The sequence below is a fragment of the Mustelus asterias genome, chromosome 6 (assembly GCF_964213995.1).
Source record: "Mustelus asterias chromosome 6, sMusAst1.hap1.1, whole genome shotgun sequence".
In the NCBI taxonomy this organism is placed as follows: Eukaryota; Metazoa; Chordata; class Chondrichthyes; order Carcharhiniformes; family Triakidae; genus Mustelus; species Mustelus asterias.
This window is the reverse complement of record NC_135806.1, coordinates 103,858,967-103,886,596: the sequence shown is the minus strand read 5'-3', so window position 1 is coordinate 103,886,596 and position 27,630 is coordinate 103,858,967. Positions and strand designations below refer to the sequence as shown.

The 27,630-nt window shown below is 42.8% G+C and overlaps 1 protein-coding gene across 1 annotated transcript in view; it reads left to right on the top strand.

The window, feature by feature from the left end:
- LOC144495030 (uncharacterized) overlaps window positions 1-27,630 on the top strand; it is a 210,807-nt gene that overhangs the window by 123,406 nt on the left and 59,771 nt on the right. The window contains exon 9 of the mRNA XM_078214827.1: window positions 14,969-26,353. Within this exon, the coding sequence (XP_078070953.1) occupies window positions 14,969-26,353 (11,385 nt within the window). The remainder of the gene's footprint in view (window positions 1-14,968; window positions 26,354-27,630) is intronic.

Sequence of the window (27,630 nt, the reverse complement as noted above, 5' to 3'; positions counted from 1 at the left end):
ATAGTTTGAGGATAAGTGGTAAACCTTTTAGAACTGAGGTGAGGAGAAATTTCTTCACCCAGAGGGTGGTGAATGTGTGGAATTCACTACCACAGAATGTAGTTGAGGCCAAAACTTTGTGCCATTTCAAGAAGAAATTAGATATAGCTCTTGGGGCTAAAGGGATCAAGAGATATGGGAGGAAGGGGGATCAGGATATTGAATTTGATGATCAGCCATGATCAAAATGATTGGTGGAACAGGCTCGAAGGGCCTAGTTTCTATGTTTCTATAGTCAGAACTTCCAACTGACTGACAGTTGGTGACTTTGATCTGCATTTTAGTTCGACAAAAGTCAGGTGATAGATTCACTAACCTGGAATCAAACAGGTCTTTTTCTCCCTGCTTCTCCAGCTGTTAATTTTTTTCTCTCTTTATTTGTCTCGGTGGGCATATTTTTCTTTTTGCTAACTTTTGTAAGTATTTGCAGTATTGTCAAAATACCATGGTAATGAGCTATTTACCTGTGGTCAGTACTGTTTGAGAATTCATAAAGCTCTGAAAAATTTACATACCCAGGCTTGCCTGCTGGGACAAAATAATCAGAAAACCTGACACATTACAGAATTGGTTGGAAAACCATGAATAACATTGCCGGAATTTCCAACAGGTACTGTTTCTGCACTCCGGGCAGGCGAAATTCCAGGAATGTGAAGTTGGAAAATTGGTTCCAAAGATCATTCAAGAAAGTCAATTTTTGCTTAAGGGCGTTGTAACCTAATAAAACGACGACATAATGTGTTTCACATCAGGTCTAAAGTGCTTTGCAAGCTACTTTTAGGGCCCGAGTAATCTACTCCTGTTGTTCAATATTGCGAGGATTCTCCGAGTCCGCTAGCTCCCGGCGGGAATCGCGATGGCCCGGAGAATTGGCCTGCTATGCCGGCCCTGATTGGGTTCCCGCCTGCTACAAACAGTACATATTCAAATGAACTACGTTATATATAAATATAATTAGCAGGCTTGAAGTCCGATTCAAATAGTTCTCACCATTCACCGACCTCCCCAGTGGGATCTGCACCAGGTGGGCTTTGGCATAGGTCCTCACAAGCGAAGACTTTGCCCCCAGGATTGAGGAAATATCACCAACCCCTCAGCAATGAAAGGCACTCTCCGCCCCCCACCCCCCCCACACCACACTAGCATGAGGTTTATCTGACCCCCCCTCCCCCCCCCCCAGGCCCACTTTCCCCCCAGTCACCCCACTCAAACCCCTTTCTCCCTCTAACCCCCCACACACTCCCCCTTCCCCCTCAGACCCACACTCAGCCTCCTTCCCCCCCCAGGCTCCCCATTCAGCCTCTCTTCAGGCCACATGCCTTGGCAGTGCCAACAGTGCACTGCCCCTGGCACTGACACCCTGGCTTGCTGCTTTGGGCCCCAAGGGGGCTTGAGTAGGTAGATCTAGTGGCCATTTGCCCCTCTGCTACTGCCAGGCTGCAGAGAAAGGCTCCTTCAAGGGTCATTGAGGTTGGGTGGGCTCAGGCTGGGGGCAAGGTTTTGACCTCTCCACTCTCCACTGGGATGGGGGTGTTGTGGCTGGACTGCCCCTTCTAGACCTGGCAGACCTGAGCATCACCCCTGGCATAATGATTTCAGGCAGAGCTGTGATCAACATCTCCATTCCTGCCTATCAGCTATGAAATTTCTGGAATGGCGAAGTTACTTTAACCTCCATGTCCCCGGTCACCTTGCGGGCTTTTAAATCATTGCAGCGCTCCATTCTGAAGCAGAGATTTTCCTTTCACCCTGTCAGGAACAGCAGATGAGAGCAGACCCCTTTGAAGTCCTAAGACAGAGAGGAGGGCCCTGATTTTACTGGCACACCCTCCCCAAAACCGGGGCGGGTGAGGCTTGCAGAACAGTATTCTCTGGTGGCCTCGGGCACTATCTTACGAGCCTCGGGTGGGCGTGCCGGAAAGATTCTGGCCGAGATGTCAATTTCACCTGGGGGGGAGTTCCATTTTGCACAGCTCTGCACGCAGCCCCAGTGGATGCAAACAGCTTTGATTTGAAGTTTTTGAGACTTCCTAGCAAGCTGAATTCTTTGAAACCCTCTCCATTCCAATGGAAGCCTTTGACCTGTAACAAATTCAACCTGCAGTGCCTCGTAAAAGATTCAGCTACCATCTCAATGGATTTCCATCACCCTCCAGCCACCTGTGTTTATTTTTATTTTCCTTCACTCTTGAATGAATCTCAAGAACCCCATTGATCCTGACTGCAATGTTGACAGGGTCTGAGTCTGACTGACAGTCTCTGGTTTAATGTACTCTTTGAAATAGTTTGCAAACGAGGAAGTGAAGCAAGAGTGCTGCCAAGTCAGTCAAGGCTGACCCCATGCTGAGAATTGCAGCACATCTATTGCTTGGAGTCATATCTTTTGCAAATCATTTATACTCTGGCTCTGAACCCATTTATCCCTCTCCTGCCTCAAGTAATGTTACTAAGCAATATGATGGAGTCAAACCAGTAATTTTGTACTAGACCAGACCTAGAGAGAAGTGAGCTTAACATAGGACATATCAAATCATAGGGGCAGCACGGTAGCACAGTGGTTAGCACTGCTGTTTCACAGCTCCAGGGACCTGGGTTCGATTCCCGGCTTGGGTCACTGTCTGTGTGGAGTTTGCACATTCTCCTCGTGTCTGCGTGGGTTTCCTCCGGGTGCTCCGGTTTCCTCCCACAGTCCAAAGATGTGCGGGTTAGGTTGATTGGCCAGGCTAAAATTGCCCCTTAGTGTCCTGGGATGCATAGGTTAGAGGGATTAGCGGGTAAAATATGTAGGGATATGGGGGTAGGGCCTGGATGGGATTGTGGTCGGTGCAGACTCGATGGGCCGAATGGCCCCTTTCTGTACTGTAGGGTTTCTATGATTTCTATGATGCCACATTAGAAGAAGAGCTGAATAGCACTGAGCAATTCCCTATATGATAGCATGGCTGTAGTCGTCCTTAGCAGGTGGTATTGTTATGAGGGAGACTGATTCAGAGAACAGAATTTATAGGGTGTGCACAATTTACAGAAAACACTACTATTCCCAGCCCAAGATTGTTGATCCCTACAACAATCAACAGCCCTGGGCTGGGAATTTACTTGGGGATTCTGCCTCCATGCCTTCATTTCAGATGGGGTATGTAATAACTCGAGGTGACACAATATGGCAATGATTAACTAAAAGGGTTTATTAACAGTAAGAACTATATACACAAAGGGTTCAATAGCACGATTAATACAGGTCTACTCCTAACTCTGTAACTGAAGCCTTCCGGCCCAGGGACTGCACTCCCTCACTCCTGATTGGCTCCAATTTGTTCGCTCATGCTCCATTGGCTCCGGCCCGATCCTGCAGCCCACAAAGGATCACCCCTTAAAGGGGCCATGCTACCGCAGGGTAGAACCACCCACTTTTACAGTGGAGAAGCTCTGAGGAAATTCTAGACTTGTGTTGTCACAGTGAATGCAAACACCTACAGTGACCGTCAATTAGGTACCCAGCCTTCTAAAGCTGTACAAGCAACATTTTCAAGGTTTTGCCAGTTAAGTCACTTATTAATAGCTTTAAATGTGTTAAAGGTTAATCATTATAGGCAGCTTGGGAGTGTTAATTTTTTTTATTGCCTGTAGTGAAATGGGATTCTCGGGCAGTGGTGGATTTAGAGTTAGCGGGATCCTGAGCGCAGCCTCATTTTTGAGACCCCCGAAAATTAATCTCTACTTATCAATAACAATTTACTGTTAACACTTTACTGATGGAGAAATGTCCCTCTACTGTTATCAGATACTTTACGCGATAAATGACATATGGCCCCTTGAATCATTTTCCTTTATTTCAGAGAAGTGATTGAATGCTAAATGCCTGGTTTTATAGTTCCTTTAAAGAATGTCTTGTAAATCAAACAACGATTAGAAACGCAAATTGTATATTTCTCCATAAATCTTTTCCACAAATCCAGTGCTGAGCAAATTTGCTTTATAGAAAACAGGAGTGCTTTTCCCCTATGTGATTCATTGGGGTTGAATGAAGTAAATATTGAAATAGTTTATTTGATTTAGTGGAATTTTCAGTTAGTAGATATTTTAGCGTTGTTGTTTAATTTTAAGTCCACCAAATTCTATTTGCTAAATTTTGTCCATTGCTGTCGGTGACAGTAACATTTGACAGCTGATTAATACTTACTTCCAGTTTGAATTGCAACTTGTGTGAAACTATTCACTTTAATTGATAAAAGTAAAGATTGGATTGTAAAATCCTTATTTTGCCTGTAATTTATTGTGCATTTACTGCACATCATAGAAGGGAAAGGATATTCTGGCACTGGAAGGGGTGCAGAGGAGATTCACTAGGTTGATTCCGGAGTTGAGAGGGTTGGCTTATGAGGAGAGACTGAGTAGACTGGGGCTATACTCATTGGAATTCAGAAGAATGAGGGGAGATCTTATAGAAACATATAAGATTATGAAGGGAATAGATAAGATAGAAACAGGGAAGTTGTTTCCACTGGCAGGTGAAACTAGAACCGGGGGGCATAGCCTCAAAATAAGGGGGAGCAGATTTAGGACTGAGTTGAGGAGGAACTTCTTCACACAAAGGGTTGTGAATCTGTGGAATTCCCTGCCCAGTGAAGCAGTTGAGGCTACCTCATTGAATGTTTTTAAGGCAAGGATAGATAAATTTTTGAACAGTAAAGGAATTAAGGGTTATGGTGAGCGGGCGGGTAATTGGAGCTGAGTCCACGAAAAGATCAGCCATGATCTTATTGAATGGCGGAGCAGGCTCGAGAGGCCAGATGGCCTACTCCTAGTTCTTATGTTCTTATGAAACACGAGATAAAATATCTATTATCCTTGAATTATTTTCACTAATCAGGTATAGATCAGCATCTCTTTAGGGAAAACAAACATATCTTATTCAAATTTGGCCTTCATGGCATTTCACAGTGAAAATTGAAAGGATTTATTTAATTTATCGAAATTGCTTTTAATACATATATGGACTGTTTTATTTTCAGTTCATTTGACTTCAAATAGTGAATTACTTTTCCATTTCTATTGGTAGCAGTGACGCGTTTAGAGTAACTTGCATCTGATTAGCATATACTTTAACTGAGCGATCAAAATGTGTATCAGACTTCGATCTAACACAGAAACCAACCGAAATAACTAGACAGTTAGTTTTAATTTCTTCCCTGTGTACTCTTGTACGGATAGAGAAGAATGGAATTGAGATTCTTGGTAAACCAGACCTGCTCGTAGTAGAGAGCCGCCGCTGTCAGTGGTGGAACACATGTATTGCAGTCTGGGATGTAAGTTCACTCACTGAGTCTCGAACCCCAGTCAAAGCAGCAGTTAGTGCTGACTGAACCTGCTCACACATTTTTGACACAGACGTTTTTCAGTGGGATTGTTTTGTTACTGCTATGCGATACAGTGAACAAAATATTGTAAAAGGTTTATTCAGCTTTGGAATGTTGGAGTAGGAATATCAGTATTGGGAAGTTAAATATTGAAGTGAGGAAAATCAATGGCCGTGATTTAGTAGCCCTTGGTAGCGCTCCGATCTCGAAATATCAGATCCACTTTTGCAATCTCATTTCACATGCTTTATGATCGCTATGCATAAGGCTTCTGTACTCTTTTGTATCTTCCACATCAGTCGTTAGGTCCCAGAGAAAGTTTACTCAGTCTTGCAAATATTGGATTGATGGTTGGTTGTAGGGGAGGTGATTGTGTAGTGGTATTGCCACTGAACTAGTAAACCAGAGACGCAGGGTAGCACACTGAGGCTTCTGGTTCGAATCCCACCAAAGCAGATGGTGAAATTTGAATTCAGTAAAAAATCTGGAATTAAAAGTCTAATGGTGATCATGAAACCTTTGTCGATTGTTGTAAAAACCTACCTGATCTGGCCTACATTTATCTCCAGACCCAAAGCAACGTGTGGGCTCTTAAAATTGCCCTCTGAAATAGCATAGCAAACCACTCGGTTCAAGGGCAATTAGAGATCGTCAATAAATGTTGGCAGAGCCAGTGAGGCCAACATCCCCTGAATGAATAGAAAATTCTAACTGGAGCAATGAGTATTCAGGCACTCGTTCATTGAGTAAGGAAACATTTGGTTGGAGATTACGGTTTGCACTATTGAAGCATATTTCTTTATGGTCTAGAGTGAGCTAGATCTGTCTGGTGTTCAGTTTTGGGAGTCCCTGTCATTTGTGGGGGGGCCAGGGGGGGATGCCTTGATAAGGCTTGTTTCCTGGTAAATCCACCACTGTTCTCAGGAAATTCATGTTGTCATAATTTAATTGACAGGCTGCTGACTGCAGTGCGAAATGGACATTACTTCCGTATCTCAAGCAAAAAGCGAAAGTATGGCCCATCATTTTTGTTTGTGCACCAAAGTCAAAAATGTAATGAGATTGTAATATTTTAGCTTATGCAAATTTCTTACAGTTTAACAGCTTTTTTTTCTTATTTTGATTTGATTTATTATTGTCACATGTATTAACATACAGTGAAAAGTATTGTTTCTTGCGCGCTTTACAGACAAAGCATACCGTTCATAGAGAAGGAAACGAGAGAGTGCAGAATGTAGTGTTACAGTCATAGCTAGGGTGTAGAGAAAGATCAACTTAATGCAAGGTAGGTCCGTTCAAAAGTCTGGCAGCAGCAGGGTAGAAGCTGTTCTTGAGTCGGTTGGTATGTGAACTCATATATTTTATATATGAGGGCACGTACCAACCTTATATATTTTACAATATATCTCGATTTTGGAAATCTCACCAAAGTTATTTAGTTCATATTACCTGATGCCCTGTAGAGTTGAATGCTGATTAACATTCAAAATACAAGTAGGTTGCCAAGAAATGTTACCCAGGACTAGGATTTAAATGAACTATTGGTGAGTTCTGGTATCAATGCCTATTTAGTCAGTAGGAAGGAATTTGATCCAAACTGCGGAAGCCACTGAACAAAACACACAGATTTGACACAAGTAGGATTAGATTTTCCAAAATACATAGGTGACTTGAGGTATAAATTGGGTGTACTTTGATAGCTCTTTTTGTTGTGCAGATGAATTAGGGAATGTTTGTGGTTGGATTAGAAACCTTTATCCTATGTTGATGTGCTTGATTAGTAACGGTTATGGTGGAAGTTATAGGAGGGTGAAATCCATGATAGTAATAATGAATGCACTTAAAAGACATTCTTTTCTGTGTTTTTAATAAGCTTCATTAAAATAGCAGACTCGTTAAAAATAATCTTCATCAAAGATTTCATATGAATTCAATGATATACTAACATTGCACAGCATGATTTCAATCCAATAGTTTAGTGCATTGGAATGCTGAAGTTAGGGGGGTTGTTGAACTGAGTCGATTGCATTTTAGCCATTTTTTAAAAAAAAGATGGATAATGATGTGAAATTTAAATAATAATGCTGCTGTAGTTTTCCACACCTTGGTGATGTACCCGAATGGTAAATTACTGAAATCAGGTAAATCCTCAGGGGTACACTTTAACCTTCACTGCAATGGAATGAAAATGTGTGGGTTCTGTAAGGGCTGGTTAATCTGTTCTGCTGAATCACTGTCCATGTGGTCAAGGTGAATGCTTTAACTTTAGAATCGTTTGGGATAAGCAGACGAGCTCATTTCAGAAAGACGACAAATTCCTTGTGTGTTCAGATAGTTTTCTGCTATAATGTATCCAAGGATCAAAAAGAGGAAAAGATGGTATCAGATTTAACAATGAATATTAAACCAGATTTAGTTTACATCTAAATGGCATGTGAACATTTATCTAAGATTGATCAATTGGGCTTGAGGTCAATGTAGTGTTTGAAAGGGAGAAATACAAAACAGTCGGTAAGATTCAGGATTGAGGTGAGACTAACTTCGATGGGATGAAAAAGACAATGTCCGCAGTAAACTGGGAAAATCTGTTAATGAATTTAATGTGATACAGAATGCATTTATACCCTTATAAGGCAAGAGTTCTACTTGCCAGAAAAATCAGTCATAGGTGACCAAAAAGGTAGGGGACAATGGGAAAACAAAAAGGGAAAGCAGAGAAGATTGCAAAAATAATACAGATCCTAGCCATTGAAAATAATACAAATAGCAGAAGGCACCAAGCCACAAAAAAGGGCCTGCGCAGAAACTTGCAAGGCATATCAAAATCAATAGAACTACTTTTATGATTATGTTAGGAAAAAGGTGGTAAGAGGAATGTGATTGATAATGGTGATATCGTCAATACAAGTAAGGAAATGGCAGTTATGTCAGATAATGCCTTTGCATTGTTGATCGCAATGGAGGAAGAGGATAGCATTCCGGACATCCCAAGGGAACTAATACTTAGGGGACTTAGCAAAGTAACAAAAGCAAAAGAGCAATAATGAGGAAAAAGTGACAAATCCCAGGACCAAATGGTTTTTATTCCAGGAAGGAAAGTCGGTGAGAACATTGAAGATGTCTTAACTATAATCTTCTATAATTCTCTTGATTCAGGAACTACTTCTTTAAATTGGAAAATTGCACTTTCTACTCCACTCATGCTTTTTAAGTACAGTGAAAGAGGGAGATCAATGAATTGTAGACCAGTTAGTTTAATATCTGTTGTTGGGAAATTAATGAATGTTGATAATTGAGGTGGAGTGACTGAACATGTTGATTTTTTTCTGCTAATCGGGGAGAGTCAGCCTGGATTTATTAAAGGTAGGTCATGCCTGATGAACCTGATTGAATTTTCTGAGGAAGCGAATTAAGTAGAGGACGGGAGGATATCTGTGGCTGCTTTACAAGACTGAACTAGTGCTGATGCTCATGCAATTGAGGGCAAATTATTGACGTGGTTCGGAAAGTGGTGTAGGGATAATGGGCAGATAATGTAATTGGAAAAATGTGACTTGTAGTGTCCCATGGAGATCTGAGCTGGGGCCTCAACTATTCACTGTGTTTAGTAACAATTACTGGAATAGAGAGATACATGCTCAAATAAAAACAAAACACTGTGGATGCTGGAAATCTGAAATAAAAACAAAACATGCTGGATCATCTCGGCAGGTCTGGCAGCAACAGAATGTAGAAGGGTCATATGGACTCGAAATGTTAACTCTGCCTCTCTCTCCACAGATGCTGCCAGATCTGCTAAGTTTATCCAGCATTTTCTCTTTTTATTTCAGCCACATACTGCTTGCTGATGATAGAAAGATAGTCGGCATTGTAAACAGTGTTGGAATGATAAAATACAAGAAGATACTAATATATTAAGTGAATGGAGAAAACTGTAGCAAACAGATTACAATATATTCAAGAAAATAGACTTTGGACCTAAAAGGATGGAGCAGAGTATTTTCAAAATACTGAAGGGCTAGAAACATTGGAGGTTCAAAGTGACTTGGAGGTTCATGGACATAGATCATTAAGAGGCCTACAAAAAAATTAAAAACACAAGTGCAGGATGAGAATAAAAGGGGTTAGAAGTCATCTTGCATCTGTATAAAGTCCTGGTTAGTGTACACCTGGAATATTGTGAGCAGTTCTGGCCATCACATCTTAGGAAAGTTATATTGGCCTTGGAGGGAGATTGTCTGAATTGATAGCTGGCAGTAACTCCAACAGTTAAATTACAAGGCAAGATTACAGAAGGTCAGAATTGTATTCCCTGGAATTTCGACGGTGGAGGAGTAATTTAATCAAAGTTTTCAAGATATTAAAGAAACAGAAATAGTAATAGAAGCTATTTTAGTGGGTTGGAGAATCTAGGACCAGGGGACATAGCCTAAAGTTAGAACCAGGCTTTTGAAGAGTGAAGTCAGGAAACTTGCTGTTTGTCATTTTCATAAATGACCTGGATGAGGAAGTGGAGGGATGGGTTGGTAAGTTTGCTGACGACACCAAGGTAGGTGGTGTTGTGGATAGTTTGGAGGGATGTCAGAAGTTGCAGCGAGACATAGGTAGAATGCAAGACTGGGCGGAGAAGTGGCAGATGGACTTCAACCCGGATAAGTGTGTGGTGATCCATTTTGGCAGATCCAATGGGATGAAGCAGCAGTATAATATGAAGGGTACCATTCTTAGCAGTGTAGAGGATCAGAAGGACCTTGGGGTCCGGGTCCATAGGACTCTTAAATCGGCCTCGCAGGTGGAGGATGCGGTCAAGAAGGCGTACGGCGTACTGGCCTTCATTAATCGAGGGATTGAGTTTAGGAGTCGGGAGATAATGCTGCAGCTTTATAGGACCCTGGTTAGACCCCACTTGGAGTACTGCGCGCAGTTCTGGTCACCTCATTACAGGAAAGATGTTGAAGCCATTGAAAGGGTGCAGAGGAGATTTACAAGGATGTTGCCTGGATTGGGGGGCATGCCTTATGAGGATAGGTTGAGGGAGCTTGGTCTCTTCTCCCTGGAGAGACGAAGGATGAGAGGTGACCTGATAGAGGTTTACAAGATGTTGAGAGGTCTGGATAGGGTAGACTCTCAGAGGCTATTTCCAAGGGCTGAAATGGTTGCTACGAGAGGACACAGGTTTAAGGTGCTGGGGGGTAGGTACAGAGGAGATGTCAGGGGTAAGTTTTTCACTCAGAGGGTGGTGGGTGAGTGGAATCGGCTGACGTCGGTGGTGGTGGAGGCAAACTCGTTGGGGTCTTTTAAGAGACTTCTGGATGAGTACATGGGATTTAATGGGATTGAGGGCTATAGATAGGCCTAGAGGTGGGGATGTGATCGGCGCAACTTGTGGGCCGAAGGGCCTGTTTGTGCTGTGGCTTTCTATGTTCTGTGTTCTATGAAACACTTCTACATACAGAGGGTGGAGGCAGTTTGGAACTCTCTTCTCCAACAGCAGTTAATGGTGTGTCAATTGTAAGTTTTAAATCTGAGTTTGATGGATTTCTGTTAACCAAAGCGATATGGAGTTCGGCTGCAGTTCAGCCATGATGCTGCTGATGACAGAACAGACTTGATGGATTAAATGGTCTTGCGTTATTATAAACTGTAAACCAACTTTTAATACTTAGCAGTAACAGCATTGAGTTGTGTTGAGCCAGCTTACAAGCTGGAAAATAGACAGCGAGCGGGATTCTCCAGCCTCGTCCGTAACGGGGCCTTTTGTGAGTGAGAATGGAAAATTTGGCCCTCCAGCCAAAACTCCATTCCCCCCTCAGCCGCGCCAGAAATTCCCAGCTGCGAATGAGGATGGAAGATTTCGGCCAGCACCTGTGGAGAGAGAAACTGGCCGGATTTTACCGCCCCGCCAGCCACAGGAATCAAAGCGAGCGAGAGTGGACAATGGGAAGGTCCATTGTCCTCGGGCCGTATTTTACGGTTTCGGGACGAGCGAGGCCATAAAATCCCGTCCTGTGTTTCAGGTCAGCAAGCTTTCAATATGGGGGCCATAGGGTTGCTAGTAGATAGGATTATCCATTAGGCAGTAGTGCTGAATCATGATGTAGTGGACATCGCACTCCAGGAGGATCTGGTGAAAGGTTGCAATTACTGTAACTGCCGGAGAGTATTGGGGTCTAATTAGTAAAATTGTTAGTCTGTGTGGCTAACTTACTTACAATGAAATAGAATGTTTTAATTTAAAGTTTCTGATTGTAAAGGCCAAAAGTAGCAATACTATCTTGGGCTTCAATAAATAATTAAACACAATTTGTAGCCATTATTCTTTGCACAGCATAACAAACCATGCCAATTATCCACTATAATTACAGAGCTGAGAACTATAATTTCAGAGGTGTTTCTTTATCCTAGTGATCCGATGCTTTTTTATACCATCTAATTTTTGTCACAGCTGCACTAAGGTCATTTGGTTGGCAGATCTGAAAGTAAAGGCTTAGACAGATCAACAATGTCCTCAGGCAGGATAGAATAGGCATGAGAAAACAGGACCAACTCATAGAATTGCTTTGTGCAGAAACATCTGAAGCACAGAGAATCAGATCCAGAATTGTGCCTTTTGATAATAAAGTTCAATTGACGTGATTATTTTTTCAGCTTTGGAGAATGGACAATATCTGACAGGTTGGGTGGAATTTTAACTTGCAGATACACTGAGAGTTACAGGACAGGGCGAATCTGTTAGCATCCAGTAAAGTGGGAACTAATTGCTGTGCGTCTGTCATTGGCTTTTTAACCTAGTCCCTGTATTTGCATCTGGCTTCTGAGATTACCAAGCAATTAAGATGACCCATCGCGATGAATTAATTGATTTAACCACCAGTACTTGAAGGGACACTGCAAAGATAATATTTGATGGATTCTGGAGATGAGAGAACTAAATAAGAAACCGTAGAAGGGAGTTCCAGGCTGGATTTTCCCATTCAGGTCAGGAAACAGGGGCTATATTCTGTGTCAGAAACCCGTCTCTTGAAATCTAAATTCTGTTACAATTTTCATGGGGGTGAGGCCTGTATTGCGATGCAGGTGGGTTCCCCATCTGATTAAAGTTAATGGAGGCAGGAACCGAGGTATGGCAGCCATCACTGAGGTTGCTGCTTGTCCTAAGGGAGAGAGTTTGTGCCAAAGCTTAGCACTGCAGGTGGCACAGGAGTGCCGGAGACCCCAAGAGGGAGAGGATGGAGGACCAGGAGAGACCTCTCGTCACCCAACAGAGGCACTTCTCTCTTCAGTTTCCTCTCGCTGAGCCTGAGGGTGTTGCAGTGCACCATCTGATTGCTTTGGGCACCACACCCAGCGTTCTCTGATCTCACGATGCCCCATCAGTTGAAATTCCCATAGACTGTCCAGCATCAATCAAGAGGGCATCTGTCACTTGGGTCATGCACCAGTGTGTGGCTGCTTGTGAGATGCTGCGGAGATCTGCACTAATGTCTGTGACCATCCCCTGAGAGAACGTCAACCTTTTTTCCACTGATTCTTGAGCATCTAAAAGTGGCTTCCCTTCTTTCTGTAGATCTGTTCTCAGGGTAGTATCGCTTTCTTTTATTGCCCCTTGCTTCTGGCCTCCTGATGCCTGGTGCTCTGCCCTTCCAGTGCAGGCTGCCGTTCCTCATTTCCAGTGGCCTCAATCCCTGAGGATGCAGCACCCATTTCCGTCCTTCCTAATACCTAGATGGAATCCAGACAGCCATGCTCACTGCTCTAACGTCCACACAACATCAGGCGATGGCAAGAGGGTGAGGAGCCCCTGAAGTGGTATATTTCTTAATTCTGCCTCCTCCACCGACCTGTAATGGAACTTTAAACTACAAACTTAAAAAAAAACTTTTTCGCTTTACCATTTAAACTCTTCAGATCTCCAATCCATTGTTCACACCTCCATGCTGCTGGGCTGAAGCCAGACATCTGATAAACTGTGGCTGCCTCCCTGAAAATTAATGAGCCAATGCGACCTTTAATCAGCTCCCTAAAAGGAACCAGCTTGTTCCAGGGCGTTCTCTCCCACTGTCGGGAAAATGCCTGAGGGTGAAAATGGAGGTGGAACTTCCGTCTGTGTTTCTCCTGGTCCTGCCTTTATTTGGGTCAATCAGCACTGGGAAAATCTCCCCCCTAATTTTCCAAGTCTGCACTTCGCTTTAGTCGTCAGCCCTCAGCATCGCATCCCTGGATATGATGCTGAGGGTTGTAAGGGAGATGCATGTCGGTGAAAGCAAGAAGGCAGGAGGTTGCTCAGGAGGGTGGTGCTCACTCTTGGGTTCCATGCCAAATGCTATTTAAAGATCTAATGAGGGCAGGAAAGATGAGTACAGTGGTTTATTCACCTATATTCTGCTGTGTGTGTCTCACCCAAAACTCCTCATTTTGCTTTACAAGCCTGGCTAGTGTATCATTCCTCATACCAACGTAACATTGCAGGTGCACCTCTCCCTTGCTGTCAGCCCTTCTTCACACCTCCCCATCCAACACTGACACTCACCCTCATCCATGTGCAATGTTATGCCTTTCCCTCACAGTCACCTTCAACAAATGTTGCCTATTCATCCATTCAACCCATTACTCTCACTCATTAGCCTCTTCTTTCCCTCCTTGCAGGAGAAGAAAGAAGAGAACCTTTGTTTTTGTATTGTGTTTCCAACTTCCGCAATAATTTGCTGTTTACTGGCTAAGTCTCATAAGTATTTTCCCTCAACCCTTATCACGAAATAAATGTATATGTGCCTGTTTTTGTTTCAAAGCTGTGAACTGGAAGTGGGTAAAACAGTGAGTGACTGGAGTTCTTGGTGCTGAATTTTACATAAAGTTTCATTGTGGGGGTCGCTGCTCTGTTCAATACCTTTTTTTTTTGTTTACTTGTAAAAAGCGACATTTCAGGGATATTTTATAAGCTTTCCATAAACAATAAAAAAATTATTTCATATTCTTTGCAACCAGAGGGAAGCACATTATTTTAGAGAGTGGAAACCTAGAAGTCTTTTTCACAAAAACCTGATGGTTAAGTTAAGTCAACGTATTTTCTGGCGGTACGGTGGCACAGTGGTTAGCACTGCTGCCTGTCAGCGCCAGGGACCCAGGATCGATTCCCAGCTTCAGTCACTGTTTGTGCGGAGTCTGCACGTCCTCCCCGTGTCCACGTGGGTTTCCTCTGGGTGCTCCAGTTTCCTCCCACAGTCTGAAAGACGTGCTAGTTAGGTGCATTGCCCATGCTAAATTCTCCCTCAGTGTACCCGAACAGGCGCCGGAGTGTGGTAACCGGGGGATTTTCACAGTAACTTCAATGTAAGCCTACTTGTGACTAATAAATAAAGTTTACTAGTTTAAAAACCGAGATTGCTGGATTTCCGTGAGTTAAGGGTGTTGAGGGATTTGGAAACAAGGTGGGTAAAAAGTGTTGAGATACAGGTCAGCCATGATATGATGCTAACTGGGAGGCAGAATCGGCTCAAGGGCCTGAATAGCTGACTCCTATTCCCATGTTTCAATGCCTATAGCTGACATGTGCTTTGTGAATTAAATTTCAGGGCTTGAACCGGAAGGAATCGAGGTTGACAAAATTGGTGCCACCGAACCAATTGGGTTACCACACGATCAATTAGCTGAAGAGGTGACGAGAGGCTCCAAGATTCACATGGTACACATTCACATTGCTGTGGCCGGGGATCCTAGCACAGAAGGCAGTGGAGATTTTGACTTTAATCGATATACATTTGAACCAAGAGCACCAACAGTAGCTTCAACAGAGGATGTGCCTCCATCACTCAGCTTTATTAGTGGGAAGAGCCGGATGGAATTTGACCCCCCATTTCCGAAACTAAATGGGGAGGAGGCAAAGAGAGGCCAACTGGAAAGTGTATCACCCACCATAAGAGCGATACAAGATGTGGATATGACAGAAGGTCACAACGATAGCAAGACTCATTTAATGATTGAGAGTGGAATTGCTGGAACACAGGAACTAGGAATCTCGACTGAGAGACTGAAAATAATTTCTACAGATAAAGAAACTGAAATTCCAGGAGTTACAAAAGAGCCAGTAAAAATTCATCCTGGGCTGGAGGATAGAGAACACTGGATCACCTCATCAGTCACACACGACATCCAGTCAACCAGATGGACTCCAGAGAAACACAAGGAAATTTCAGTGAAAGAAAAGCAGCATTTGGCTGTTACAATGGCGTCAGAGGAATCTGATTCATATACAACTGAAGCAAGGACGACAGCAACAGAGATAGTGGTCTCATCAGCACAAAGGACAGAGATCTCAGCTTCAGGAGAAATTGTTACGTCAACGCATGAAGCAGAAAGGAGACTTCATTCCACCGAGGTTGGAGACAGCACATTATCAGTCGTACGCAGTTCAGAAGAAGAGGTTAAGATCCCAGAGGAAAGTTATGAAAGTATTAGTGGCGGGGTTTCGGGCGCTTTCTCGGAAACAACAACGGGAAGAGATATTGTGAAGAAACCAGGAGCAGGGTCGGAAATTTCTGAGAAAACATTGATCCTACGAACTGCAACACTGACGGAAATGTACACATCTACTCCGGTTCGAGTTGTTGAGAGTTTTGATAGTGAAATGGCTGGCACTGAATCGGGCCATAAGGTACCTGTATCCGGCGTGACTATGTCATCTCCAACAGAGGGAGGCCAGGGAGCTATGATTACATCTGGAACTGACAGAGAGGCTGGAGAATTCATCCTGGCAACAATGAAGCCAGACACAAAGATGGAAAAACTGACAGAAAAAGTATATACTGAACATTCTGATATATACAGAAAAACAGAACCACAAGTCACTCAATTTTCAAAAGTTGAGAGCACTGGTAAAGCAATATTGACCACCAGGGAACCAGGTCGGCCTGTTCCAGATGTTTATACTTCTGACACGAGCAGCCATGCAATTCCAGGGACGAGTGAAATCTCACTGGATGGGAAGCCTCTTCATACAGATGTTACAGCTGCACGTGATGGAGAGGCTAAAATATCTACATCTGGATTACCAGAGACAAAAGCAGAAACAGAAAAAATGTTCATAAAAACACACACACAACTGGCTGACAAATCTTCAGCTACAACATTTACTGATGAGAAAGCAACTGTTGACTCATTTGTTTCAGCCGCAACAAGAGCAATGGATGTAAGTGTTCCCCATGTCACTGTAACAACAGCAACTGAACAAAAGACTCCAGAATCCACATCAGAAGCGGCGAAAGTGGTGGAAGAGATTGAAGAGCTGCCCGGCAAGAATATGGAGCCTGTTGAGAAATCTCCAGCAACTGAGGAAACCACAGAAAAAGATATTGAGAAACAAATTGCAGATATGGAGAGTTCAGGTGAAGAAATGTTTACCATCAAAGAACCCATCAGGCCAACTCTAGAGCTTGTGACTTTGAGCAGTCATATAGCTCCAGTGATGAGCACAATCGCCCTGGACGGGAAACCTCTTCAGACAGATGTTACAGCCACTCGTGATGGAGTGGCTGGAATATCCACATCTAGTTCACCACAGACAAGGGCAGAAACAGAAAAGTTGTCTGTCAAAGTACCTACACAACCATCTGTCAAACCTCCAGCTTCTTCAATATTCACGGATGAGAAGGAAACTGTTGATTCATTCATTTCAGTGGCAACAAGAGCTATGGATGTGAGTGTTCCCCATGTCACTGTTACACCAGCAATGGAAGAAAAGACTCCAGAATCCACATCAAAAGCAGAAAGAGTGATAATACAGATCAAAGAGCTGCCCAAAGTGAAGATTAGCGAACCAACAGACATATCTCCAACAGTCGATGAAACAGAAAAAACAGAGAAAGATTTGCAGAAACAAACTACCCTCACTGATGCAGAGAGTTCTGGTGATGAAATGTTTATCATTCAAGAAGCAGTGAGGCCAATTCCAGATGTTTCGACTTTAGAAACAAGCAGCCATGTAGTTCCAGAAACGAGCAAAGCATCTTTGGAAAGGGAAACTCTCCACACCAATGTCACAGCTGCACGTGATAGAGAAGCTGGAATATCCACATCTGGATTACCAGAGACAAAAACAGAAGGAGAAAAAATTGTGGTAAAAACACCGACACAAACAGCAGACAAATCCTCAGCTACAATATTTGATGATGAGAAGGAAACAGTTGATTCATTAGTACCAATCACAACTAAAGCAATGGATGTGAGAGCTCCCCATATCACCGAAGCAACAAAAGTGATCACAGAGTTTGAAGATCTATCAGGAAAAATGGTAATGAAGTTTTCTGAGAAATCTCCAACAACTGAGAAATCCACAAAAACAGATCTTGAGAAACAAACACCATTTTCAGACATAGAGAGTTCAGGTGAGGGAACGTTTGCAATCAAACATCCTGCGCCAGTAGTTCTAGAATCTTCTACTTTGGAAATGAGCAGCCATGTAGCCCCAGTGACGAGCAAAACATCTTTGGATGGGGAAACTCTCCACACCGATGTCACAGCTGCACATGATGGAGAGGCTGGAATATACATATCGGGAATAACAGTGCCAAAATCGGAGACGAGAAAATGGATTCCTGAAGGACATACACAACCGGCAGACAAATCACCAGCAATGGTTTTGGCTGGTGAGAAGGAAAGTATTGAAACATTAACTTCGTTGGCAGCCAGTTCCCTGGATGTGAGAGTCCCCCATGTCACCGTTACCCCAACAGTTCAACAAGAGATTCAACAATCCACATCAAAAGCAGCGAAAGTGATCACAGAGATTGAAGAGCTCCCCGGCAAGGATAGGGAGCCTGTTGAGAAATCTCCAGCAACTGAGGAAACTACAAAAAAATATATTGAGAAACAATATGATGCAGATATTGAGAGTTCAGGTGAAGGAATGTTTACCATCAAACAACCCGTCAGGACAACTCTAGATGTTGTGACTACGAGCAGTCATATGGTTCCAGTGACAAGCACAGTTGCTCTGGATGGGAAACCTCGTCATACAGATGTTACAGCCGCTGGGGAGGAAGGGACTGGAGCATCCACATCTGGAGCACCAGAGACAAAAGCTGCAACATATTACTTGATTGTAAAAGTGCCCACCAAAGAACCAGTCAGACCAATTCCAGATGTTTCTACTTTAGAAACGAGCAGCCATGTAGTTCCAGGCACAAGTGCAATCTCTCTGGATGGGACACCTCGTCAGACAGATGTTACAGCTACTCATGCTGGAGTGACTGGAATATCCACATCCAGATTACCAGAGACAAAGGCAGCAACGGAACTAGTGGGAAAAATAGTGGTGAAACCCTCTGAGAAATACCCAGCAATTGAGATAGCCACAGGAACAAAGATGGAGTGGCAGGAAACATCCCTTTTCACCGAAATGGAGATTTCCGGTGATGAAATCTTTACCAAGGAAGCAGCCCGGTCAGTTCCAGATGTTTCTACTTTAGAAACAAGCAGCCATATTGTTCCAGAGGCGAGTGAAATCTCACTGGATGGGAAACCTCGTCATACAGAAGCACCAGGTGTGAGAGTTCCCCATGTCACTGTTACACCAGCAACTGAACAAAAGGCTGAAGAATCCACATCAGAAGCAACAAAAGGAATGGATATGAAACCTGTTGAGAAATCCCCAAGCACTGAGGAAACCAGAGGAACAGAAGGTGATATTGAGAACCAAACTCCATTTTCAGATATAGAGAGTTCAGGTGACGGAATGTTTATCACCAAACAGCATGTGCGAATAGTTGTAGACTCCTCTACTTTAAAAAAAAGCAGCCACGTAGTTCCAGAGACGAGCAAAACATCTTTAGATGCGGAAACTCTCCACACTGATGCCACAGCTGCACAGGCTAGAGAGGCTGGAATATCCACATCTGGATTACCAGAGACAATATTAGAAACTGAAAAAATGATTGAAACAGTGCACACAAAATTGGCAGACAAATCTTCAGCTACAATATTTGCTGATGAGATGAAAACTGTTGATCCATTAGTTTCAGTTCCAACAAAAGAAATGGATATGAGAGTTCCCCATGTCACTATTACACCAGTAACTGAACAAAAGACTCCAGAATCCACTTCAGAAGCAACGAAAGTGATCACAGAGATTGAAGAGCTACTAGGAAAGGATATAGAGTCTGTTGAGAAATCTCCAGCAACTGAGGGAACCAGACGAACAGAAAAAGATATCGCGAAACAAACACCATTTGCAGATATAGAAAGTTCAGGTGAAGGAATGTTTACCATCAAGCATCCTACGCCAGTTGTTGTAGATTCTTCTACTTTAGAAATGGGCAGCCACATAGTTCCAGTGACAAGCAAAACTTCTTTAGATGGGGAAACTTCTCACACTGATGCCACAGCTACACGGGACAGAGAGGCTGGAATATCCACATCTGGATTACCGGTGACAAAATTGGAGACGGGAAAATTGATTGTAAAAGTATACACACAGCCGGGAGACAAATCTTCAGGTGCTACAACAAAGGCAGTGGACATAAGAGTTCCCCATGCCACTGCTACACCAGCAACTGAACAAAAGACTCAGGGATCCACATCAGAGGTAGTAAAAATGAAGCCTTCTGAGAAATATCCAGCACTTGAGAAAACCATAACAACAGACCACGAATTGCAGGAACCAAAACTTTCTACAGAAATGGAGGGTTCTGGTGAAGAAATGTTTACAATCAAAAAGGCAGTCAGGCCAATTCCAGATGTTTCTACTTCAACCAGACATGTAGTCCCAGTGACGAGCAAAATATCTTTGGATGGGGAAACTCGCCACATTGTTATAGCTGCTCATGATGGAGAGGCTGGAATATCCACATCTGGACAACCAGAGGCAAAATCAGAGGTGGGAAAATTATCGGTAAAAACACACACACAACTGGCAGATAAATCTTCAGCTACAATCTTGGTTGATCAGAATGAAACTGTTGATTCTATAGTTTTAGTTACAAGAGCAATGGATATGAGAGTTCCCCATGTCACTGTAACACCAGCAACTGAACAAAAGACTCCAGAATCCACATCGGAAGCAGTAAGGGTGATCACAGAGGTTGAAAAGATGCCAGGAGAGAAGACTGAGGAACCTTCTGGAAAATACCCAACAATCGATGAAACAACAAAAACAGAGAAAGATTTGCAGAAACCAATTACGCTTATTGATACAGAGAGTTCTGGTGATGAAATGTTTAGCAGGCTAATTCCAGATGAAATGTTTACCAGGCTAATTCCAGATGTTTCGACTTTAGAAACAAGCAGCCACGTAGTTCCAGAGACCAGCAAAATCTCACTGGATGGGAAACCTCTTCATACAGATGTTACGGCTGCACGTGATGGAGAGGCTGGAATATCCACACCTGGATTACCAGAGACAAAAACAGAAACCAAAAAATTGCCCGTAAAGGTCCCCACTCAACCGGCAGACAAATCTTCGGCTACAGTTTTGGTTGATGAGGAGAAAACTGCTGAATCATTCGTTTCAGTCACAACAAAAGCAATGGATATGAGAGTTCCCCACGTCACTGTAACAACAGCAACTGATCAAAAGACTCAACCAACAAAGGTGGTCACAGAAATTCAAGAGCTACCAGGAAAGGATATAGAGTCTGTTGAGAAATCTCCAGCAACTGAGGGAACCAGAGGAACAGAAAAAGATATCGAGAAACAAACACCATTTGCAGATATAGAAAGTTCAGGTGAAGGAATGATGTTTACCATCAAACATCCTGCGCCAGTTGTTGTAGATTCCTCTACTTTAGAAATGGGAAGCCACATAGTTCCAGTGACAAGCAAAACTTCTTTAGATGGAGAAACTTTCCACACTGATGCCTCGGCTGCATGGGATAGAGAGACTGGAATATCCACATCTGGATTACCGGTGACAAAATTGGAGACAGGAAGATTGATTGTAAAAGTATACACACAGCCGGGAGACAAATCTTCAGGTGCTACAACAAAGGCAGTGGACATAAGAGTTCCCCATGTGACTGCTACACCAGCAACTGAACAAAAGACTCAGGGATCCACATCAGAGATAATAAAAATGAAGCCTTCTGAGAAATATCCAGCAATTGAGAAAACCGCAACAACAGACCACGAGTTGCAGGAATCAAAACTTTCTACAGAAATGGAGAGTTCTGGTGAAGGAATGCTTACTATCAAAGAGGCAGTCAGGCCAATTCTAGACGTTCCTACTTCAACCAGACATGTAGTCCCAGTGACGAGCAAAATATCTTTGCATGGGGAAACTCTCCACACTGTTGTCACAACTGCTCATGATGGAGAGGCTGGAATATCCACACCTGGACTACCAGAGGCAAAATCAGAGGTGGAAAAATTATCGGTAAAAGCACACACACAACTGGCAGACAAATCTTCAGCTACAGTCTTGGTTGATCAGAAGAAAACAGTTGATTCTATAGTTTTAGTTACAAGAGCAATGGATAGGAGAGTTCCCCATGCCACTGTAACACCAGCAACTGAACTAAAGACTCCAGAATCCACATCAGAAGCAGCAAAAGTCACAGAGATTGAAGAACTATCGGGAAAGACGATATCTGAGAAAGACCCAGCAATTGATAAAACCACAGAAACAGATATTGAGAAACAAACACCATTTTCAGATATAGAGATTTCAGGTGAAGAAATGTTTACAATCAAACATCCTGTGCAAGTAGTTCTAGAATCTTCTACTTTAGAAACAAGCAGCCATGTAGTCCCAGTGACGAGCAAAACATCTTTGGATGGGGAAACTCTCCACACCGATGTCACAGCTGCACATGATAGAGAGGCTGGAATATACACATCTGGAATGTCAGTGCCAAAATCGGAGATGGGAAAATGGATTCCAGAAGGACATACACAACCGACAGACAAATTACCGGCAACGGTTCTGGCTGGTGAGAAAGAAACTATTGAAGCATTAACTTCGGTGGCAGCCAGTTCAATGGATGGGAGAGTCCCCCATGTCACCGTTACACCAGCAACTGAACAAAAGACTGAAGAATTCACATCAGAAGCAGTAAGGATCACAGAGATCAAAGAGCTGCCAGGAGAGAAGACTAAGGAATCTTCTGAAAAATCCCCAACAATCGAAGAAACAACAAAAATGGAGAAAGATTTGCCGAAGCCAACTACACACACTGACGCAGAGAGTTCGAGTGAAGAAATATTTACCATTAAAAAAACAGTCAGGCCAATTCCAGATGTTTCCACTTCAGAAACAAGCAGACATGTAATTCCAGAGACCAGCAAAATCTCATTGGATGGGAGACCTCATCAAACACCTGCATTACCAGAGACAAAAACAGAAAAATTGTCATTCAAACTACCTACAAAACCGGCGGACAAATTTTCAGCTACAGTTTTGGTCGCTGAGATGGATTCATTAGTTCCAACCACAACAAAGGCAGTGGATCTGAGAGTTCCCCTTGTCACTGCGACACCTGCATTTGAACAAAAGTTTGAAGAATCCACATCAGAAGCAACAAAAGTGATCACAGAAATAGAACAGCCACCCGGAAAAAAGTTGGTGAAGCCTTCTGACAAATATCCGTCAATTGAGAAAACCGCAAAACCGGAGAAAGAGTTGCAGAAGCCATCACTGTTTGAAGAAACAGAGAGTTCTGGTGAAGAATTGTTTACTGTCAAAGAAGCAGCCAGGGAAATTCCAGATGTTTTTATTTCAGAAGGGAGTACCCATGTTGCTCCAGTGATGAGCAAAACGGTATTGGATGGGGAAACTCTCCATACAGATGTTGCAACTGCCCGTGATGGAGAGACTAGAATATCCACATCAGACTTGCCAAGGATAAAATCAGAAACAGACAAATTGTTGGTGAAAGTATATAGGCAGCCGACAGATAAATCTCCAGCAACAGATTTCTTTGATGAGAAGCAAACTGCTGCTACGTTAATTTCCATCTCGACAGAGATTGGAGATCCCCATCTTACTGGTACACCTGCTATTGAACAGAAGTCTTCTTATTTCACATCAGAATCAGCAAAAGCAGTCAGTGAGGACGATGACCTGCCTGGCAAAACGGTTACAACACCTTCAGGGATTTCTCCAGTAATTGAGGAAACAACAAAAACCATTGCACACAAACATCCTGCAATTACCGACGTAGAGAGTTCTGGTGAACAAGTTGAACAGGACCATACTTCACCATCTGTTCCTCATGGAGATAGTGGAGACAGGGAGAGTGACGAAGACTCAAGTGAGGCAACGAGTGACAGCTCTCTGCATGTCAGTGAAGAAACTGTGAAAGTGGACTTAAAAACAGCCATTTCATTAATTGAGTTGGAACACTCTGGTGAAGATATTCATACAAGCGAATCCCAACGAGAAGGGGAAGTGCAATCAATTACTGTGGCTGTGCATCAGGAAAGATCTGACGTTTCCGCATCCGAAGCACCAGAGAAAATTGAGGTTACTGGCGAACCACAATCAAAATCATCTGTAGAATACCATAGGCAGTCACCAACTCCCAGGAAGCCATTTATATATCCTACTGAAGAAAGCAAACTAACAGTCTTACCTTTTCCAGAGGAAGAAAGTTCTGGTGAATTAACAAGGACTGAGCTTGGCGTAGAGTTATCTACTACTGCTTCTCCTCAGACTGGTGAAGTGTTCTCAGCAAAAGAACCTGAAGTATTAGGTAGTAGCACAGGCGGGAAGGAAATCTCACCAGTAACTGCTGAAACTCCTAGTTCAACAGAAAGAGTGAAGGATAAGTTTCAACCCAAAATGGATGCTACACAACAAACAATTTCTAGCACTGCAGGCAGTCACCAAACGTTTCAGACCTTGTTAAAACCGGTGAAAGCAGAGCTGAAAGAAACCCAAGAGGGAACTGTACAACCTTATGACAAGACACCAGGAACCATAGCCATTATCCTTGATGGGGGAGATGACCAATTGCCAGAAGATAAAATTACAGATAGTTCTCGAGTACCTCAAAATATTAGCGTAATTTTTGTTAGTAGCAAGGAAAATGAAATCAGCATTATAGAGGAAGAGAAATTTGGAACTCCCACAGCATCAGACTTTATAATTGATGTTGACAAGAAAGCAGATGTGACAGAAGAAATACAGAGTGGGAAAGTAACAATTGATGAAGTGTCTCCAACTCATTCACCAACTCATAATGCTACAGAAAGATTAGAAATTGTCCAAATAGATGTAATGAAGTACACTGCCACTGATGTCTCGAGTAAGATAGAGACAGATGATGCTGGATCTGGAGATTCATCTTCACCGTTGACCATTGTAACACCAGAACAAAAACGAACAATCAGCACAGCTGCCACAACCGTTTCCTTGGACAAAGTTGAAAAAGAGGCCTCTGAACCACAAGTAGAAAAGGACATACTACCATTATCTATGACGACAATTTTACCTCAACATGCTGCCGACACCTCTCTAGAAACTGTATTTATTTCAACCACTGAAAGCATAAAGAAGCAGGTGCCACAAATAATTCGAGGTAAAGAAGTGGGTGACATATACACATTCACTGTGCCAACTTCTTTAAAGGATGCTGGTGGCGCAAGCACATTTTCAGAAAAACCAATTACATATCAAATGTTCACTGATTCAAAGGCCCGTGTGAGGGAAGGGTACATTTATCCTATGACTGAACGTGAAGGCACTGAAGGCTCACCAATGTCCAGTTTATTGGAAGGGGAATTTTCTGGCGATGATTTTGTAAGTACTGAAGGTAAACCATTTACCCACTCATTGGATAAGGCTGCCCCTTCTACACAGATTCCATCTCAAGCTGGTTTTGAAACTCACTCAGTAAGTTTACCAACAAAAGCAGCTTCTTTGTATACTTCTGAAGACCATGCTATGATTTTGACAAAGCTGCCTCCAGAACATGCTGATATATCTACAAATAACTTTACCCCCTCATCTGCACAACTCACTTCCTTTGCAGAAGAAGGTGTAACAAAGGAGTTGTCTGACAAAAGGCACGTTGAAAAATTGGCGACAGCTGTGACAATGGAACGAACAACGCAGGGAATTCAATTGGGAGAACTGGAAAGTCTGTCTTCACCGCCGACATTTGACAATGTTTCCACGAAAGAAAGGATTGGAATAAGTCTGGTAATTATACAACCAACCATTAGTCACAAAGAGTTTTCAGAGACCATGGGCAACAGGACTGAGGACACTGTGCCTAACGCAACATCTTTGTTAGACGACAGTTTGAAATTACAGCAGGTAGATGGTTCTGCAACACACTCAGTTCCTGTCAAAATGCATGAAAAAGAATCACCTGTGCCACAAACCACTGCGTACCAAGGCGTTGCAGGTAAAATTCCGTTTGAAGGATATGCTACAGAACATGTAATAGGAACTGTACAGCCATCAGATCCACACACTGCCCCACTTGGAGAAGTAGAAGCTTCGCCAGCACAAGATAATTATGTTGAAATTTCTAAAGAGACTGTAGTCAGTGATCCGTCTTTATGGCCATCCACAGATCAAAAAGTTATAAAGGGTATCCCAGAACCTGCCAGACTCACAACAGTATCATCCTCTTTACATGAGAGCAGTTCGCAGGAGCTGAACCTATTTGATAAGCAAGATCTGCAAGATATCACAGTAGTGCCACCTCACATGCATACAGAATTCAAAGATTTCAAGACCCCCCCTTCAATACCTACTTTACATTCTGTAGAACAATCTCTGATAAGTGGCACTGACATTCATACAGATGTTCCTCCATCATCACCACATGACAGTCCAGAAGATTGGAGATCCACACAAACACCTCAACCACAAACTGACAACAAAACAACTGAAGCGACACTGGCATCGACAGCTCACTTGAAGACCACCTCTGAAATTGCGTTTTGGGAACATAGTAACACGAGTGAACCAACAATTACCGGTGAGCCACAGGATGGTGAGACTGTTCATATACCAGGTACGAAATGCCACTGCGTCCAGAGTTTTAATGCCAAATGGTGAGGCAAAGAAAAACACAGCATCGGGAATATTTAGTGTAAAAATCACATTGCATTTGGTAACTTACATTTCTGAATGTTTTTACAGGAAGGGAGCACTTTCCGAATGAGCATTCCTGGAGCAGAGCCTCACCTAACGGGAGCACGTTATTGAGAAATAGATGGAAAATGGGAATTCCACCCATATTTTCTTGATAAGTGCTCCCAACAGTCAAGGCTCTGCTTTAAGAGTGGTTGTATATTCAAGCTCTTATTTCCTTCAATGGAGAAACTCTAATGCTTGTCTGGAAGGCTCCGCCAAATGAAATACTTAACAAAAATAGAGTACAAGTAGAACTGGTCTTGTTCCACATAAATGCACCTAATATAGCTTAGGTGTGACATTGATGAAAATCACTGAGAAACCTATTAATTAGGCTTGTCTTGTGGGAATAATAGTTTTAGTTTTAAGCATCTTGCTAGTTTTTTTTTACTTATGAGCCCTAATTTTGCCTTTGAGTTGTCCTACATAAACTGTTCAAATTACAAGGACACATTTAATTATTGACTCACCAAGAGGAAATCCACATCTCAAAAGACAAAAATAAAATGAAATACTCAGGTAGCATTTGTGCAGAGAAAAATAACCAGTCAGTTAACACTTCAGGTCTAAGATTCTTCCTCACAATGCAAGATATTACAGAGGCGCAATATTTACAACAGAACAGAACAAGTAAAAGGGATAGTGAAGATGAAAAAGAAGCACAGGCACAGGAAAATAAGCAGAGTGAGCTGTAAAGTGCTTGGATGGAGAAGATGAAATAATTCAGTGATACTATCAGTGATAGGGCGACACGGTTGCTGCTTCACAGGGACCCGGCTTTGTTTCCTGGCTTGGGTCACTGTGTGTGGAGTCTGCACGTTCTCCCCAAATCTGTGTGGGTTTCCTCCGGGTGCTCCGGTTTCCCCGCACAGTCTGAAAGATGTGCTGGTTAGGTGCATTGACCATGCTAAATTCTCCCTCAGTGTACCCAAACAGGCGCTGGAGTGTGGCGACGAGGGGATTTTCCCAATAACTTCATTGCAGCATTAACGTAAGCCTACATGTGACACTAATAAACAAACTTTAAATTATCAAGAGGCAAAAGGAGGAACAAACAGAGATATAGTACATACACAAAACACAAAACAGGGATAGGTAGAAATGGAAACATGGAAAACAGCAAAACACAAAGCAGGCTTCATTGTGACAATAGTG